Source organism: Mobula birostris, chromosome 21, assembly GCF_030028105.1.
Source record: "Mobula birostris isolate sMobBir1 chromosome 21, sMobBir1.hap1, whole genome shotgun sequence".
NCBI classification, from domain to species: Eukaryota; Metazoa; Chordata; class Chondrichthyes; order Myliobatiformes; family Myliobatidae; genus Mobula; species Mobula birostris.
Genome location: NC_092390.1, coordinates 42,806,852 through 42,825,769, shown reverse-complemented (window position 1 = coordinate 42,825,769; position 18,918 = coordinate 42,806,852). Strand labels below are relative to the sequence as shown.

Sequence of the window (18,918 nt, the reverse complement as noted above, 5' to 3'; positions counted from 1 at the left end):
AAGGCAGTGATTGTCCATCACAATAGAATTAAATATTTTAACTGAGTTATGTAGGAGGCTTAATCAATTCACCGCATGGTCAGTCACATTATGTGCACTTGCCACATTCTCGCAATTGATCAGATATGGTTCACTATGACACAATAATGTTGGATTCTGATGTTTTTGATTCAAGTTCTTTCACAAGTCAAGAATGAAGCATAAAACTTGTTGCTTCATGATCGTTTTATGAAATGCTAAGAGAACAAAGGAATTGAACAGGAAAGTAGCAAGAGTCTAATAGCAATGGAAGAAAGAAAATGGCAAGCCAGTGTGCTCTGCTCTTCTTATACCATAGATAACAGTCATTCCTTTCAGATTTGTAGATGAGAGTTAACCAATCCGATAGCCCATATTCAAATAATGTGATAACTAATAAGTTTCTAATAGAATGAATTCAAGCCACTAGAGGACATGCTGAACAATTGCACATGCATAAGTAATGATATAAAATCCAGAATCAGAATCTGGTTTATTATCACCGGCATGTGACGTGAAATTTGTTAACTTGCAGCAGCAGTTCAATGCAATACATAATATAGAAGGGAAAAAAAACAAAATAACTAATAATGAGTACCCAGACAGCCTTTCATCACCTTGTCCATAGCTTTCTATCAGAGTGCTGGCACAGACGCTACCCCAAAAATAAGCCCATTAAAGGGATAAAGCCTTTGTGAGTGCTTATGGTGAGAAACACTTTTAGACTCTGCTTCTATCTCCATCTTTAGGCAGGCCTCAGCTAAGTCAGCTGAAGTGTTTCTCTCTAGAAAGATTTGCAAAGATGTTCTTTATCCTGGGCAGAGTGTATTGATAGTGTACTTACAATCACCACAGCTCCTGACAGACCCATTCTTCTTGGCTACTGGAACCACTGGTGTTGCCCATGGGCTCCACTCATACTTAGAAAGAATTCCTCCAGCTTCCATGCAATCTAGTTTTCTGGCTACTTTATTATGGATGGTATAAGGTACCAGATGAGCTTTGTAAAATGTGGGTGTGGTATTTTCATTTAACCCTGTTTTACCCTTGATAAGTTTGCATATCCAATGCCATCCTTGAACACTTCTGTGACATCATCCAGTACCTTTCTTAACTAGCTTTCAGTTAACTCTCTTGCAGGGGATGTGGTATGCAAATTGTGGGTGGATCTCCAATCAAATTGAAGTTGTCTCAGCCACTCATGACCCCATAATGCTGATTCTCCTGCTTTTACCACATACAAGCCCAATGGTTGCTGTATTTCACTGTTATGAAAGTCATTCCTACAGGAGTTACCTTTTTGCCAGTACTGTATATGTTCTTTATTGAATATCCACAGGAATCCAATGGTATCTTTGAAATGCTGTTCAAGCTCATTTTGTAGAGTAATTGAAACATCAAGCCAGTGTCCAATTCCATTTCAATTAATTTACTGTTCACTTCTGGTATAAGTCATATTACTTATCTCTTGTCAGTTTTTACATTATAAATCTCAAGACTACCCAGTCGTGAGTCATTCTCATTATTATCAGATTTTTCATCAACAGCATGCAGATCAGTGATCCTTTTGAAATTGCAACTTGACTTTTTAATCTTTATCTCTTTCCAGTGCAGTCCAGTTATTTTTGTCTGGCTGACATGCTCTTTGTATATGTCCTATTTTGTTCCATTTTCTGTAAGTTTTTCTGTCAGTTTTGCTCTTAATCCTGCATTTGTTCAGAATCAGAATCAAAATCAGGTTTATTATCACCAGCATCTGTTGTGAAATTTGTTAACTTAGCAGCAGCAGTTCAATGCAATACATAATATAGAAGAAAAATAAATAAAAATTACAGTAAATGTATATTGAATAGATTAAAAATTGTGCAAAAACAAATAATATATATTTAAAAAGTGAGGCAGTGTTCACAGGTTCAATGTCCATTCAGGAATCGGATGGGAGTAGGGAAGAACCTGTTCCTGAATCGCTGAATGTGTGCCTTCAGGCTTCTATACCTCCTACCTGATGGTAACAATGAGAAAAGAGCATGCCCTGGGTGTTGGAGATCCTTAATAATGGTTACTGCCTTTCTGAGACACCGCTCCTTGAAGGTGTCCTGGGTACTTTGTAGGCTAGTACCCAAGATAGAGCCACTAAATTTACAACCCTCTGCAGGTTCTTCCAGTCCTGTGCAGTAGACACCCCCCCCCCCGCCCCATACCAGACAATGATGCAGCCTGTTAGAATGCTCTCCATGGTACATCTATAGAAGTTTTTGAATGTATTTGTTGACATACCAAATCTCTTCAAACTCCTAATGAAGTATAGCCGCTGTCTTCTTTATAACTGCATTGATCCAAGCAGACATAAGAAAATTAAACTGCAAAGAAAATAACAATAACAATAGTGTAGTTGCTATCAAAATACCCATTTTTTTTTTAAAAATGCAATAAAACTAATTCTACAAACCTTTAGTGTGTACAATATATTTCCACTTTTCAAAGACCTTGATATATTAATCCTCTTCCTGTGATTTTTATATCAATAGTTATTATAAAAATTCATATGTGGGCAGTCCTATTTAGAAATGTCCTGATAGACAGAGTGCTAACCACAGATGATTAGAGTCATAGTTTGTTGATATTATCAATTAGCTTGGTATGACCCTTCTATACTGTGGCAGAGTGCTACAGCAAACTTCCACCTCCAGTGGGTGTAAATTTCCTGTATGGTTTAATAGATATTTGCAAAATACAGATTGTGAATGACTGCAACTCCTGAGAGGATAATTAATATATACAGATTGTTATTTGATGTTCTTTGCGCAGATAGTGAAGAATGCACCATTTGCTACAGATCCAAACTACTACCACACAGTAAGAGTCATTGATGCGAAAAAAACACCTGTCCACAAAAATAACCAAAAAGTGGATTTTGAGAAGGAAATCAAAGAATTAAGGTATATTTTAAGGGTTCAATTCAATCAGTAGAATTCTACATCAATAATGTGAAAGCAATCAATATGTTCAAAATTTAACATATATAAAACTTTCCTTATTATGTGTTGATTGTGTTGCATCTAAAAAAACATCTTTATTCATTTAAGATTTTTACTTGGAAGAATTTGCTTATTCCCTCATGTCTTCTCTTCCAACAAAAACTTGCTCAAACCATTCCAGTGTAAGATAGTGTTGGCAACGCTCAGCGACTACTTGAAGGTGGCAAATAAAACAAAAGAAAACTACCAAATACTTCGTTAATTACACTTTTTCTGCTAAACAATCACTGCAAACAATAAACTGTAACTTCCCTGTCGGAGCAGAGCTTTTGATCTGCCTGTATATCCTGGCATTTTTGCAGTGAGAACTAAAGTCTTGAAGGTGCAGGGCGGCTGCGACATGGTGTGTACAGGCTGAATCAAGGTGTTGGGATCCAGGCCAGAGAGTGGAGAATGAGCCAATGTTTGGCCATTCTTGGAGCGAATCTGGAGGCAATTCAAATTGGCAGAACCGAGGTGAGGGAAGTGGAGAGGATGCAGGTTCAAGGCTGTGGAACCTGGATCTGGGCCTGAGAGCGTGGAAAGATCAATTTAAGTGCCAGACTGAATTGGAAAAGGAGGGCATGGGCTGAATTGAGGTGGCAGGGCACTGGCCCAAGAGCATATCGAAGCAGCAGGATCCAGGTCTGAGAGCAAGGTCTAGACGATTTAAGTGCCAGGCCAGATTGAAAAGGACAGGGTGTCAGGGCCTGAGGCAAGGCACGGCTGGTTCAATACAGTGCTCCACAATTATTCATCTCCGTACTTAACTTCAACTCATTACTCCGCAAGGTTTACTCATCTCTGCACCAAACTGTGGTTGTGGCCTGCAACTATCACAGTGTGGACTCACTTTTGTGAACTTCAGTTCTGAATACTAATTGTATAATTTTATTGTTTGCACATTTTTTTTCTTTGCGTGTTAGGTGTTTGACAGTCTTCTTTTGTCTTAATGGGTTCTGTTAGGTTTCTTTGTTTAGTAGCTGCCTGTAAGAAGATGAATCTCAAGGTTCCATAAAGTATACATACTTTGAGAATAAATGTACTTACTTCGAAACCTTCTTTCCACTCTTCCTCACATGTATATATACCATCACATAAGAGGATGATTTACCCTAAAGTAACTATTAATAGCACACTACATAGTGATAGATGTATATTATTCAATTGCTTTGATAGAAGGTCAAGGTTTTCTATGTTATACTATACTACTTGATGCTTCAGCTAAAATCTGGAGCTCAAATAATGCTGAACAATATGTAGCTATTCTCTTCTGTAGTATTTCAGATAACCAATGAATGCAATGTCTGCTATTTTTATGATATGTGTGTGTGGCACGTGACCAAGTGGTTAAGGCGTTCATCTAGTGATCTGAAGGTGGCTAGTTCAAGCCTCAGCTGTGGCAGCGTGTTTGTGTCCTTGAGCAAGGCACTTAACCACACATTGCTCTAGTCTGTGCGAGGAGTGGCGCCCCACACAGACTTCCAATCTGCGCCTTGTAAGGCATGAAAATGCCCGACACAGGCCTCTCATGGTCTGAGTCGACGTTCCCTCCCGCCCCCCCCTCCCCTCCCCTTATGATATGGAGTTAGCACAATTATGTGGCTGACTCATAGGTTAAATGACGAGCTTCTCTTATGTCACTAATTATGCGTGCAGTTCTTTAAGCCAACATTTATTGAAAAGTTCAGTTACAACATATTTTAGTTCAACATGTAAAATCAAAGTCTCATTATTTAATTTTATAGCGTAGTTTAAATAGGTTTTTATTCTGAGTTAGTGGATAAAGGATCAATTGCAAGTACTATTAGAGATATTTGGCTTAAGATGTGGATGATGAGCTACAGAAGATGTCATGAATGCTTGAAATACTTATAAAAAAGTTAAAACTTCAATGAAATACTACCTAACTTAGTCATAGAGTCAAGAGGATAGAAACATGCATTTGGCCCATACGTCCATGCTGACCAGTGGGCATCTGTTCCTATTAATTCCATCTTCCAACACTTGACCCTTGGCCTTCTATGCTTAGGTGATGCAAGCTCATCTGGACACTTGTTAAGTACCTTTAACTCTGCTTCCACCACTCTGTCAGGCAGTGTATGCCAAGTTCTCAACACTTATTGGGGAAGTAGATATCTTCTAAATCTCTTGCTCCTCACCCTAAATCTATCTCTCCAAGTTTTATCTACCCCCGATATGCAGAAGAGTTTCCTAAAGTCTGGTCTATCTGTACCACTCATTATTTTATACACTTGATTTAAGAAGGGCAATAGTGAAGTGACAAACCAGGAAATTATAAGCTGATAAACATTGCATTGTGGGATGGAAATTGTTACAGAGGATTCTTTGGAACAGGATTTATTTACATTTGGAAAAACATTGACTTATTGGGGAAGGTCAGCATGACATTTGGTTTTGCATTCCTAAATATAGACAGTAATGCAACATTGAAATATCTCTTGGGGTATGTTAAAAGTGTAAGCAGAAAGAAACCTCTTTAAAATATGCTTAAGGAAGTGGTCCAGAATAGAAGCACAAAAATATAGAACCATGTGCAAGGTTATAACAAAAAGCAGAAAATAACCTGTTAGTGAGAATAGATAAAATTAAGATGAGTCAGATAATGATACAGATCTGAGGAAATATGGGGTATATAATAATAATCAGATTTTCAAACTAGCAAAACAGAGGAACATATAAACTAAATGGATAATTGGGTAAAAAATACCACCAACATTTGCTTACTTGGAATTCTGTTATAGTTTTCTGTAGTTTCCATATTCAACATTCAACTTCAGTGAACTGAAACCTTACCTGGCTTACTACTATTTATTAGTAAATATTAAAATATTTATGCAACACAACATATATAATCAACCAACATATTGTAGTTGATTGTTCAAACGTCATCTTATTAAGCTGCTGCAGTTCATGTTGCAAAGGTACAGCAGGCAGTTTCAGGCAAAGCTGAAGGAAAGACATTGTTTTTCCATGTCCCTATGATATATGACTTGGAAGGCCACCTGCAGCTACTTCTGTTCTTCATCTGCCAGTCTTGTCCTTTATGGCAGGAGAAATTAGGGGTTTGGGAGATACTGTCAAAGTAGCCTAGGTAAGCAACTGTGGCACGAGGAAATCTGCAGATGCTGGAATTTCAAGCAACACACACAAAAAGTGCTGGTGAATGCAGTAGGCCAGGCAGCATCTATAGGAAGAGGTGCAGTCGACGTTTCGGGCCGAGACCCTTCATTAGGACTAACTGAAAGAAGAGACAGTAAAGAGATTTGAAAGTGGGAGGCGGAGGGGGAGATCTGAATGCTGCCTGGCCTGCTGCGTTCACCAGCATTTTTTGTGTGTGTTGCTAAGCAACTGTGGTATATTTTTGTAGACAGAACACACATTAGCTGCAGTACACAGTGGTGGATAGAATAAAGTTTAGGTATTAATCAAGCAGGCAGTTTTTTCCTGAAAGCTATTAATTTTCAGTTGTTGGAGCTGTCAAATGAATCACTTCCATGAATTGTGCCTTTGTGGTGGGATTGTAGATCTGTTCTAATGAAGATTCTCAGCTGGAGATATCAATTGTTTATTCCCCTCCATAGATGCTGCCTGACTTGCTGAGTTCTTCCAGCATTTTGTGTGTGTTACTCAAAATTTCCCCATCCAAAGTATCTCTTGAGTTTAGGACTTTAGATTGTCATGTAGTATATACCGTAGGATCTTGTATGATCTTACATGATCTTGTAGTCACTGTATTGGTATGGTTTTGACAGTTGTATATCTGACAAGTAGAGATCCTGAGATATTTTGGTGGTAATGGTAATACCATTCCATATTAGCAGTTGATGGTTAGACACTTCCTTAGCATCTGGGAAGATATTACTAAACGCTTAGCAGTCTCCATTTGTATATTGTGTAGATCATCTTGCACTTGGGTATGGATTGCTTATTTCTTCTGGAGTTGCAAATAGAATTTGACAATAATCAACAAATGTTCTACCTGACCTATAATGGAAGAAAGCAACTGATTAGTCCTAGGACACGAAGGAATTCCTATAACAGTGTCCAAGCAGCGATGGTAATCCTCCTTTGTAGTTTGACTCCAGTCACTAGCGGGTTATCTCCATAATATCAAAGTAAGCCAAATGCTGCTTTTATGTCAAAGGGAGTCATTTCACCTCACTTCTGGAGTTCACCCCACTGGTCAATATCTGGCTCCTAAATGCCTTTTGTCAGTGAGACATTCCATCATCTTATTATGAACCAGATATTCTTGAGCAATTTTTCCACATTGTTGAATAGATGCCAGGATTTTAAGTATATTAAAAAGACAGTTATAGTATGTCTAATTTGGCATCACTCTGAACTTTATATCTGCAAGCATTTATCTTGGAACAATTAATGAGGGAATTAATGGACACTATAATCTTTAATTTATATGAAGACCTCAGATGATGCTGGAATGGACAGGGTAATTTGCTATGGAATGAAGTGAAGGACACTCAAGAAAAGAGCCATGGTTAGGGAGTTTTTCAAAGTAGTTCTTCCAATTGGAGGCAAATAACTATTCCACCCTAGATAATCTGTGTTCTTTTCTTACGGTTAGGGTTACGCCCTTGGATGTGTTGATAGTTTTGACAGTGCTGAAAAAAGTGATAATAGACTAAGGTTATCAGCAACTCTTTAATCTCCTAGCAGTAAGTGCTTGAAAATTAAAACCTCAAATCTGACACAAAGCTAATGATCATTGTCCTCCAGGATGTTTCCAAGACATCGGCACTTCAGAGTACAGGAGCTGTATTACTCATGATGATTCTAAAAGATTTTTCAAATCTATTGGCAAGTTAAGTGAACTAATGTCAACATCCTCTGTATGAAAGCTCTTTGTTACACTATACAGGCTATAATACGTTGTTCACATCATTCATATGGCTGCTGTACTGTGAAGTGTTGTGCTAACCACTAAGGTATCTACCATGCCACCTGTAAATTTCAAATCTGAAATAAAAACAGAAAGTGTTGGAAACGCCAAGCAGGACAGGCAGATTATGGGGAAAAAGCAGTGGAGTTAATGATTCTCATTATAATCTTGACAAATTATTCTTTGAAATTTAAATTAATTTGTAATAATTTTTCTGTAGAGCTGTTAAAGATCGTGACTTGCAACTACGGATCCAGCAGCATATTGAATTGATGCAAGCTAGAAGAAAACAACCAAAGGGAACACCACAAGAAGAATTAGAGGCTGCAAAGAGAGAGTTAGAAGTTGTAGGTTGACCAATTGCTCTTATTTGCAAATAGTGTTCAATAGGAATTTGAGAATTAAGTTATAAAAAATAATTATTTTGAAAACTTATTTTTCTAGCATTTCTAAGATTGAAGTATTGTTTATTTTATTTTAGAGAGAGAAACTAGTTCTAAGGTCATTATTAACATAGAACATCGAAATCTACAGCGCATTACAGGCCCTTGGGCCCACAATGTTGTGCTGACCATGTACCTACTCTACAAACTGCCTAGAATTTCCCCAGTGCATAGCCCTCTATTTTTCTAAGTTCCATGTACAAATCTAAGAGGCTCTTAAAAGACCCTATTATATCCGCTTCCAACACTGCCGCCGACAGTGCATTCCACGCACCCACCACTCTCTGTGTGAAAAACTTACCCCTGAAGTCCCCTTGGTACCTATTTCCAAGCACCTTAAATCTATGCCCCCTCGAGTTAGCCATTTTAGTCCTGGGAAAAAGCCTCTGGCTATCCACACAATCAATGCCCCTCATCATTTTATATACCTCTATCAGGTCACCTCTCATCCTCTGTCACTCCAAGGAGAAAAGGCCATGTTCACTCAACCTGTTCTCAAAAGGTACACACTCTAATCCAGGCAACATCCTTGTAAATCTCCTCTGCACTCTCTCTATAGTATCCACATCCTTCTTGTAGTGAGGTGACCAGAACTGAACACAGTACTCCAAGCAGGGTCTGACCAAGGTCTTGTATAGCTGTAACATTACCTCACGGCTCTTGAACTCAGTCCCACGTTTGATGCATGCTAACACACCATATGCCCTCTTAACAACGCTGTCAAACTGCGCAGCAGCTTTGAGTGTCCTTTGGACACAGACCCCAAGATATCTCAGAACCTCCATGTTGCCAGGAGTTTTGCCATTAATATTACATTCTATCTTCAAATTTGACCTACCAAAATGAACCACTTCACACTTATCTGTGTTGAAGTCCATCTGCCACTTCTCAACGCAGTTCTGCATCCTATCGAAGTCCAGCTGTAACCTCTGACAACCCTCCAGACTACCTACAACACCCCCAACCTTTGTGTCATCAGCAAACTTACTAACCCACCCTTCTACGTCTTCATTCAGGTCATTTATAAAAATAACAAAGAGAAGAGATCCCTGTGGAACATCACTGGTCACGACCTCCATGCAGAAAATAAACGATCCACAACCACTCTTTGACTTCTGTGACCAAGTCAATTCTGGATCCACAAAGCAAGGCCTCCTTCAATCCCATGCCGCCTCACTTTCTGAAGGAGCCTTGCATGGGGAACCTTATCAAATGCTTTACTAAATGCATATACACGACATCCACTGCTCAACTTTCTTCAATGTGTTTTGTTACATCCTCAAAGAATTCAATCAGGCTCGTAAGGCATGACCTGCCCTTGAAAAAGCCATGCTGACTATCCCTAATCAGATTATGTCTCTCCAAATGCTCATAAATCCTGACTCTCAGGATCTTCTCCAGCAACTTGCCCACCACTGAAGTCAGAATCACTGGTCTATAACTTCCTGGGTTATCTGTACTCCCTTTCTTGAACAAGGGAACAACATTTGCAGCCCTCCAATCCTCTGGTACTTCTCCTGTCCTATTGATGACGCAAAGATCATCGCAAGAGGCTCAGCAATCTCCTTTCTCACTCCCACAGTAGCCTGGGGTATAACTCATCTGGTCCCGGTGACTTATCTAACTTAATGCTTTTCTAAAGCTCCAACACATCCTCTTTCTTAATGTCTATATGCTCAAGCATATCAGTCTGCTGTAAGTCATCCCCACAATTGCCAAGATCTTTTTACCTGGTGAATACATTCATTAAGTACCTCTGCTACATCCTCCGACACCATGCACACGTTTCCACTATCGTACCTGATTGGTCCTATTATCACACGGCTCATCCTCTTGCTCTTTACATACTTGTAGAATGCCTTGGGGTTTTCCTTAATCCTGTTCACCAAAGCCTTCTCATGGCCCCTTTTGGCGCTCCTAATTCCATTCGTAAGCTCTTTAGCAATCTTGTAATTTTCTAGAGCTCTAACAGTACCTAATTTCTTGAAAACCTTTCGTAAGCTTTTCTTTTCTTCTTGACTAGATTTTCTACATCCTTTGTACACCATGGTTCTTAAACCCTACCATCCTTTCCCTGCCTCAATGGAACAGTTGCCACATTTCTGCTGTGCATTTCCCTGAGAACATCTGCTCCCAATTTATGCTCCCAAGTTCCTGCCTAATAGCATCATATTTCCCACTACCCCAACTAAATGTTTTCTCAAATTGTCTGCTCCTATCCCTCTCCAGCGCTGTGGTGAAGGAGATAGAGTTATGGTTACTCGCTCCAAAATGCTCTCCCACCGAGAGATCTGACACCTGACTAGGTTCATTTCCCAATACCAGATCAAGTATAGCCTCCTCTCTAGTTGGCTTATCTACATATTGTGTCAGGAAATCTTCCTGAGCACACCTAACAAACTCCACCCCATCTAAACCTCTTGTGTTGAGATGCCAATCAAGATTAAGAAAGTTAAAATCTCCCATCACAACAACCCTATTATTATTGCACCATTCCAGAATCTGCCTCCCTATCTGCTCCTCAATATTCCTGTTACTATTGGGGGGGGGGATGTCTATAAAAACACCCAGTAGAGTTATTGCCCCTTTCCTGTTTCTGACTTCCATTCACACTGACTCAGTAAACCATCCCTCCATGACTTCCTCCTTTTCTGCAACCGTGACATTATCCCTAATCAGCAGTGTCACACCCCCACCTCTTTTGCCTCCCTGTCTGATCTTTTTGAAACATTTAAAGACTGGCACACTCAGTAGCCATTCCTGCTCCTGAGACATCCAAGTCTCTGTAATGACCACAATACCATGGTTCCACGTATTGATCCATGCTCTAAGTTCATCCGCCTTGTTTATGATACTCCTTGCATTAAAAAAGACACATCTCAAACCATCAGGCTAAGTGCATCTTTGCTCTAACATCTACCTATCCTTCCTCACAAACTCCCTACAAGCTGTCTTTACTTGTGCTCCAACCTCCCCATCCTCTGCCTCTTCACTTCGGTTCCTACCCCCCTGCAAATCTAGTTTAAACACTCCCCAATAGCATTAGCAAACCTCCCTGCCAGGATATTGGTCACCCTCGGATTCAAGTACAACCCATCCTTTTTGTACAGTCACACCTGCCCCAGAAGAGGTCCCAGTGATCCAAAAATCTGAATCCCTGCCCCCTGCTCCAATCCTTCAGCCACGCATTTATCCTCCACCTCATTCTATTCCTATACTCATGGTCGCGTGGCACAGGCAGCAATACTACCTTTGAGATACTACTTCTCAGCTTCTTTTATAACTCCCTGTATTCTGCTTTCAGGACCTCCATCCTTTTACTACCTACGTCGTTAGTACCAATATGTACTATGACCTCTGGCTGCTCACCCTCCCATTTCAGAATATTGTAGATGCGCTTAAAAACATCATGAACTCTGGTATCTGGGAGGCAAACTGCCATCCTTGTTTCTTTTCTGCACCCACAGAATCCCCTATCTGTCCCCCTAACTACAGTGTCTCCTACTACCGCTACCATCTTCTTCCATTCCCTACCCTTCTGAGCCACAGGGCCAGACTCAGTGCCAGAGGCATAGCTGCTGTTGCTTTCCCCAGGAAGGTCGACCCAACCCCCCCCCCACACCACTCAAAATGGAGTACTTATTGTTAAGGGGGGCAGCCACTGGGGTGCTTTCCACTATCTGACGCCCTCCCTTCCCCCTCCTGACGGTCACTCACTTATCTGTCTCCTGTGGCCCCGGGGCGATTACCTGCCTTGTAGCTCCTGTCTATCACCTCTTCACGCTTCGTAACAAGCCAAAGGTCATCGAGGTGCAGCTCCAGTTCTCGAACTCGGTTTCTAGTGAGCTGCAGCTCAGTGCACCTGGCGCAGATGTGACCATCGGGGAGGCTAGAAGTGTCCCGGACATCCCACATCTGACACCCAGAACAGAAACTGGCCTCGCAGTCATACCCATTATTCTTGTTAGAGGAGGGAAAAAGGAAGTAACCTACCTTGCCGAAGCCCCAATGAGCCAAAGCCCTACTACTCTGACTTACACTCCTCTGACGACCGCTCCCCTAGACAGTGTCTCCCTTTTATTTTGGAGTTTTCTCAGTGTCCTTGTGCGATGGTGAGCTACTGCATCTGCGCACTTCTCCCCAACCTGTGCGAAGCTCACATTCTCTTCAAATCATTTGGTCTACTGCTGATGTGCCCAGCCCCGTGAAACGCTCCTTTTTAAAACCTTTTTTCCCCTGTCTGTGCGAAGCTCACTCTTTTTGAAATTTAAATTTAAAAATAACAAAGTGAAAACTTAGACAAATAGAATGAAGTTGGAATTAAATGTGTATGAAGATCTATGATACAAAGGGTTTGCCTGAAAAAAATCAGTGGTAGAATCTCTGTTAAAATACTTACTTCATAATTTTATTATTTCTTTGTGATTGTGTGTATGTAACATTTATTGAAAACAAATGAGAAAAAAATGCCATTAATCTAGATCCTCCCAAAGTGTATCACAGCGCTGCTGAATGAGATTTAAAATTTGTCACTCTAAAGAAATCAGGCAAGGATTAGCCTGGAAATTATTGATGAGATACTCAGGTGAGAGTTAGGCTGGTTGTTGGTGCGTAGAGGCCACAACTAAAGAGTTGCAGGAGAGGGTTCCAAGAAGAACCTATCTAAGGTTAATTGCCTGTGCTGCACGACATGGACTAGGAACTGCTCTGGTAGGGCACTTTAGTTCTGATGAAACACACCCTACAGGCAAGAGAAGAATTGTCCCCTGCTCCCTGGGGCCACACATATGTGAGCCAAAGGTGCAGATGTGGTATCCAGGTTTTGGTAACACACCATTTAAATGCTGCTCTGTTCATTAACACACTAGACACATGGAGGACCCAGAGGTAAACAACATTAGTAATGATTGCTATCAGCTTGTTCCTCCAGGTCATTCTTTGCACTAATCCAGTTGCCATACTAATGTTTTGCAATTCTGTAACTGCTAATGACTTCAGGGCTGTTCTAAACAACAGAGTGGATAGCAAGTTGTCTTCTGGTAGCACAACCTGAGCCTGTCCATGGATTTCCTAGCTGACCTGCTGAGAGAAGGCTTTTTCACTGCTTCAAATATATCTGATGATCAGAGACATTCAGAACCGGTCAAAAAGAATGCCATTTTTGATGAAGTAAAATAACTTTCTTTAATAATTATTATTTAATTAAAAACATAAAAATCAAATCTAATAAAAAGAACTAAAAAATCTTGCCTTTTACATTAAGGACAACAAACCATTCAAAAGAATGAATCAGTCCTTAGAGAGGCTTTATATCTGGCCCCTCAACTCAACATCCTGAACCTTCAAAGGAAATTGTGCATTTCTGATCTAACATATTCTCAACATCTCTGCTGCAATGGGAGAGTTTAGAAATCTGTAATGAGCTTCTATATGCACAATGTACAGTGCTCTAACCAGGTTTCTTCATGATCCAACCAATTGTGGATTGAGTTTATATTTTGTTCATTATAATTAATTTTATTTTATTGAAATTTAATTGTGTAGTTCACAGGAACATTGGGTTACATGGTCCAAGTTCTAGGCCCAAAATAACACATTCATTGAATCATAATGAGCAGCACATTGAAAGATCTAGTGATGTATTAAATACCTTTCTATCAGGGTATTAGTTTCCTTCTTCACAGTTTTGTGTCATATTATTTTCGTTATATTACTCTTACTTATGTTTGTGTTCCACATTCAAACCTATCTACTTGCCTTAATTGTGTTCACTTTTAATAAAATATGTTTGGAAATGTCCTCAAGGAGAGTATTTATAGGGGGCAGAAGAATCAAACAAGTAGTAGAGCACATGCACATGCTCACAGTCTCAAGCATTTGTTCTGAACTTCCAGCATTATCTTTGTAGAAATTGCACATTCTCACTTTGACTGCATAGGTTTCCCTGAGGTGCTCCAGTCTTCTTCCACATCCCGGAAGAGTGGTTATTAGATAAATTGCCTTTTGTGCGTGGGTGACTGGGGGTAAAATATATTAGGATTTGTGTAGATGACCGATGTGGACTCAAAGAGCTGGATTTGTTTCCATGCTGTTGATTTTCTGTGAAATAAAAGTGTTAACCCCTGTATTCCTTCTTGTTAACTATACTTCTGAACAGGACTACCTCCTGGTGACCCTCCTAATCCCATTTTAATGGCAAACAGTAATTTTTTTTTTCTTCAGAGAGGCCGTGGGGATCAAATGGAAGAGTAGAAAGCCAGCAGTACAAACACACATGAACATTAATAGAAATGGAAATGCAATACAACAATGTATATATTATCAGTAATGTTCAGGTATGGTTGCTAATACCCATGTTATATTTATTGGTGCACAGATTTTACAGGGCTAATCTATTTAAACAATCTTTTCTCTTTTTGTATAGGCTGTAAATCTGAAATCCGAACTTGCAAGAAGGAAAATCATAGATAATCCACTGTAAAGTAATTTTAATGCAGTCACTGAAAAAATTCCAAGTTAATATTCACCATTTGAATAAATTAAATCAATAATGTTTTTCTGTTGATAAATTCTGTTTAAGCTTATAATTATTTGACTGCAACAAGAAGTCATTTGTTATAAAACTTTTTATTCTCTATATGTGCAAATCTTGAAGCTCTCTTTTGTTCAGAATACCAGAATAAATAATAATATATTTTGTTAAAATGGTTAATGAGAGTCTTTTTCTCACTTTTCCTGTTCTTTCTTGAGACGAATGGCCAAGGCCAGCAATGTTGGCTATTCTTAATTTCTCTTGAGAAAAAGTTGCTAAAGTGCCTTCCAAAATGACTGGTCGTTCTGGTGAAGGAACTCTCATAGTCTTGTTAGGTAGGGAGTTCCAAGATTTAACACAGCAATGATGAACAAATGTTGCTCTCCCTAAGATGATGTGCTAACCTGCTGTTCAATTTGGCAAATAATTTGCAAGTGATAGTGTTCTAATGTGCCTGTTGTCTTTGCCTGTATAAATAGTATAACTTACTGATCTGAGAGCTGCTGTTGATGTAGATGTGTGAATAGCTACATTTCTTATTTAAATCTTTTTATTAATTTTCAAAATCATAAACTCAGTAACAAAGTTAATACAAAGAGATTGGAATAATCTTAATAAGCATATACAAAAAGGATTTAAAGTAACATAGGTATAATAGACTTCCAAACTCATAATGAAATTAGTCATTAAAAAAAAGAAATAAAAAGAAAAAAAATATATATAAACAAAGAAAAACCCCCAAAAGAAAAAGAAAAAACAAACAAAAAGAAACAGAACAAAACAGGGCTAGACCAATATCTTGAATCAGACGCATTCAGTAATGTCGCCAACTCCGCTCCTCTATTCATATAATTTAAGTTTTAAAAAAAATTCGGAAAGGTCAAATTACATCATATGAAAATGTTGCATAAAAGGTTCTAAGTTTCTTCAAATTTAACTGAAGGATCAAAAATATCACTTCTAATTTTTTCTAAATTTGAACCTAATATAGTTTGAGAAAACCATTGGAATGTAGTAAGAGGATTGGTTTCCTTCCAGTTCAACAAAATAGGTCTTCTAACTATTAAAGTAACAAATGCTATCATCTGACAGGCTGAAGAAGACAAAGATCTATGTTCTACCATTGACAATTCAAAAATTGCCGTAATAGAATGGGGTTTTAAATCAAAACATAGAACTGTTGAAACAATATCAAAAATATCTTTGCAATATTTTTCCAAAAGAGGACAGGACCAAAACATATGAGTTAAAGAGGCTACCTCAGAGTGACATCTATCACAAGTAAGGTTTATATGGGAATAAAAATGAGCTCATTTATCTTTGGACATATGGGCTCTATGTACTACTTTAAATTGTATTGATGTATGTTTAGCACATATAGAAGAAGTACTAACTAATTGAAAAAATTTTATCCTGTTTCTCTATAGGTAGACAAAGTTGAAGTTCCCTTTCCCATTCATTTTTAATTTTATCAGATATACCTGGCTGTAATTTCATAATTATATCCTAGGTAATTGCTATTAATCCCTTCTGAAAAGGATTTAAACCTAAAATTTTATCAATAATATCAGTAGGATTTGAAGTCGGAAAGGTAGGCAACATAGTATTTTAAAAATTCCTTATTTGTAAGTATCTAAAAAAAAGTGGGATCTAGGCAAATCAAATTTCTTAGCTAACTGCTCAAAAGACATAAAACAGTTATCCAGAAATAAGTCATGAAAACATATTATACCTTTCGTTTTCCATATCAAAAAGGCTTGGTCCATTACCGAAAGTAGAAAAAAGAAATGAGATATAATAGGACTTGATAACATAAATTCATTCAGACCAAAAAATTTACGAAATTGAAACCGTATTCACAATGTATGTTTAACTATAGGCTTAAATATTTGTTTATTCAATTTAGATAGTACAAAAGGAAGTGAAGTTCCTAAAATGGAAGCTAAAGAAAACCCCTGTACAGAGTGACCTTCAAGGTTTACCCTATATGGTCTCGGAGTTATATTCCAATCTTGCGTCCAAAATATTAAATATTGAATATTAATTGCCCAATAATAAAATCTTAGGTTAGGCAATGTCAAACCACCATCTTTCTTGGATTTCTGTAAGTATTTTTTACTTAATCTGGGATTTTTATTTTGTCATATATAAGAGGAAATTTTAAGATCAATAGTATCAAAAAAGGATTTAGGAATAAAAATTGGTATCGTTTGAAATAAATATTAAAAATTTATGTAAAATAATCATTTTAATAGCATTGATTCGGCCAATCAATGATGGAGACAGTGGGGACCACTTAGTAATCAGTTATTTAACCTGATTAATTAACGGTAAAAGGTTGAAATGGAATAGATCCTTATGTCTTACATTTCTTTTGAAGATTATATATAATTGCCACTATGTTGCACTTTGGGTGAATTAGATATCACTCTTAAGGACTTATTTTTCATGAATTTTGAGAGGTCCTCAAGGGTTGGTGGAACTGCATTAGTTCAGGTAAGTAGAGAGAATTCTATTGCACTCCTGACTTGTACCAAGATGGAGAGATCTAGAAGAGTAAAGACATACTGCAAGATTTGTAGCCCTTTACATTCCCATGTCACCAAGTATTTACGTGGCTGGTCCAAGTAAGCTTTTGGTCAACAGATTCAGATTTAGAGATGCAACATGGTATCCATCCCTTACCTTCCAACATCCTCCATGATGTTGATAGTAAAGAACTTGACAATGGTGATACCGTTGAATGTTAAGAATAGCAGGTTAGATTTCTGTTTGTTAGAGGTGGTTATTACTTGCCATTTTGGTGATGTAGATGTTATCAGCCTAAACTGCTTTATTGTCTGAGGATTTACAATGGAAACTGTGCATTATGCAATGATCCCAAACTTAGCATTTCCATGATCGTGGAAGAAAATCCTTGATAAAGCACATGAAAACTGGTACCAGCAGATTCTATTTCACTTATTACAATTTTGAGCAGAATATTGATTTTGTTTTTTCCATGGATAGTTTGGAGAAATTGTTATTATCATTAATTTACCGGTACACAATAAATGCAGAATTTACACTGCAGAATATTTTTAAATTGTGTGGTGCATGGCCAAGTGGTTAGGCCGTTGGGCTCACGATCTGAAGGTCGTGGGTTCAAGTTTCGGCCAAGGCAGTGTGTTGTGCCTTTGAGCAAGGCACTTAACCACACACTGCTCCAGAAAACCCAACTGAAAATGGGTACTGGCAAATGCTGGGGGTTAACCTCGCATAGACTGGCGTCCTATCTGGGGGGTGGGGAGTCTCATACTCTCAGTTGCTTCACGCCACAGAAACCGGCATAAGCACCGGCCTGATGGGCCACAAGGCTCGGGACAGACTTTAATTTTAACTAAAATACTCTTAAATTGGATGAATTTTTAGTCATTTGTATTGGTGGGTGGTGGGATTCTCCTCACTGGCTCTGGAAAAGATATACTGTATGTAGGTTAGCAAACACCAAGATTTACAGATATCCAGTTTCTTAAGGGGTGCTGTGAAGTTGAGACATTTCACGAGCCAGAACTCCTCTTCTTGTTCAAGCAGTGGTGCAGAAGTTATCTTGAGCCAATTTCAAAGATAATAGCATTCTATCAAGACTCTTGGCTGCAGATTTGATTACAGTAAAAGCTTTAACATTCAGAAATCTTTTAGTGAAGTTAACTGTTCTGCAATACCTGTTTTCCCTATGTGAGTTATCCAGCATGTGGCTTTAGCTCCCTCTAGTGGCTTAATCAAGTAGTTTTGGATGTTTTTCAGTGATCACAGTGACACAACTGGTGGTAATCCTTAAACTGTGTTTACTTATGTACTCCACCGCTCCTATCAAATAATCAGGTTTGTACAATGTAACATAACTCTTGATTAGATGATGAACTATAAAGACAAGTTTGAGGAAATGATTACATCACAGCAGCATTTGGCAAAGTTTAAATGAAGAATCAAGGAGGAAAATGT

At 38.5% G+C, this 18,918-nt stretch overlaps 1 protein-coding gene across 3 annotated transcripts in view; it reads left to right on the top strand.

Annotated features, from left to right (window-relative positions):
• Positions 1-15,107, top strand: part of LOC140185961 (leucine-rich repeat-containing protein 27-like) — an 83,320-nt gene extending 68,213 nt beyond the window's left edge. For 2 of the 3 annotated variants that reach the window (XM_072239769.1, XM_072239768.1), the window contains exons 8-10: positions 2,827-2,957; positions 8,180-8,306; positions 14,827-15,107. In XM_072239769.1, coding sequence (XP_072095870.1) covers positions 2,827-2,957; positions 8,180-8,306; positions 14,827-14,883 — 315 coding nt within the window. In that variant the 3' untranslated portion in view covers positions 14,884-15,107. Of the gene's footprint in view, positions 1-2,826; positions 2,958-8,179; positions 8,307-14,624; positions 14,738-14,826 lie in introns of all 3 variants that reach the window. The other variant, XR_011882757.1, reaches the window with a different exon arrangement.
• Positions 15,108-18,918: the final 3,811 nt, after the last annotated feature.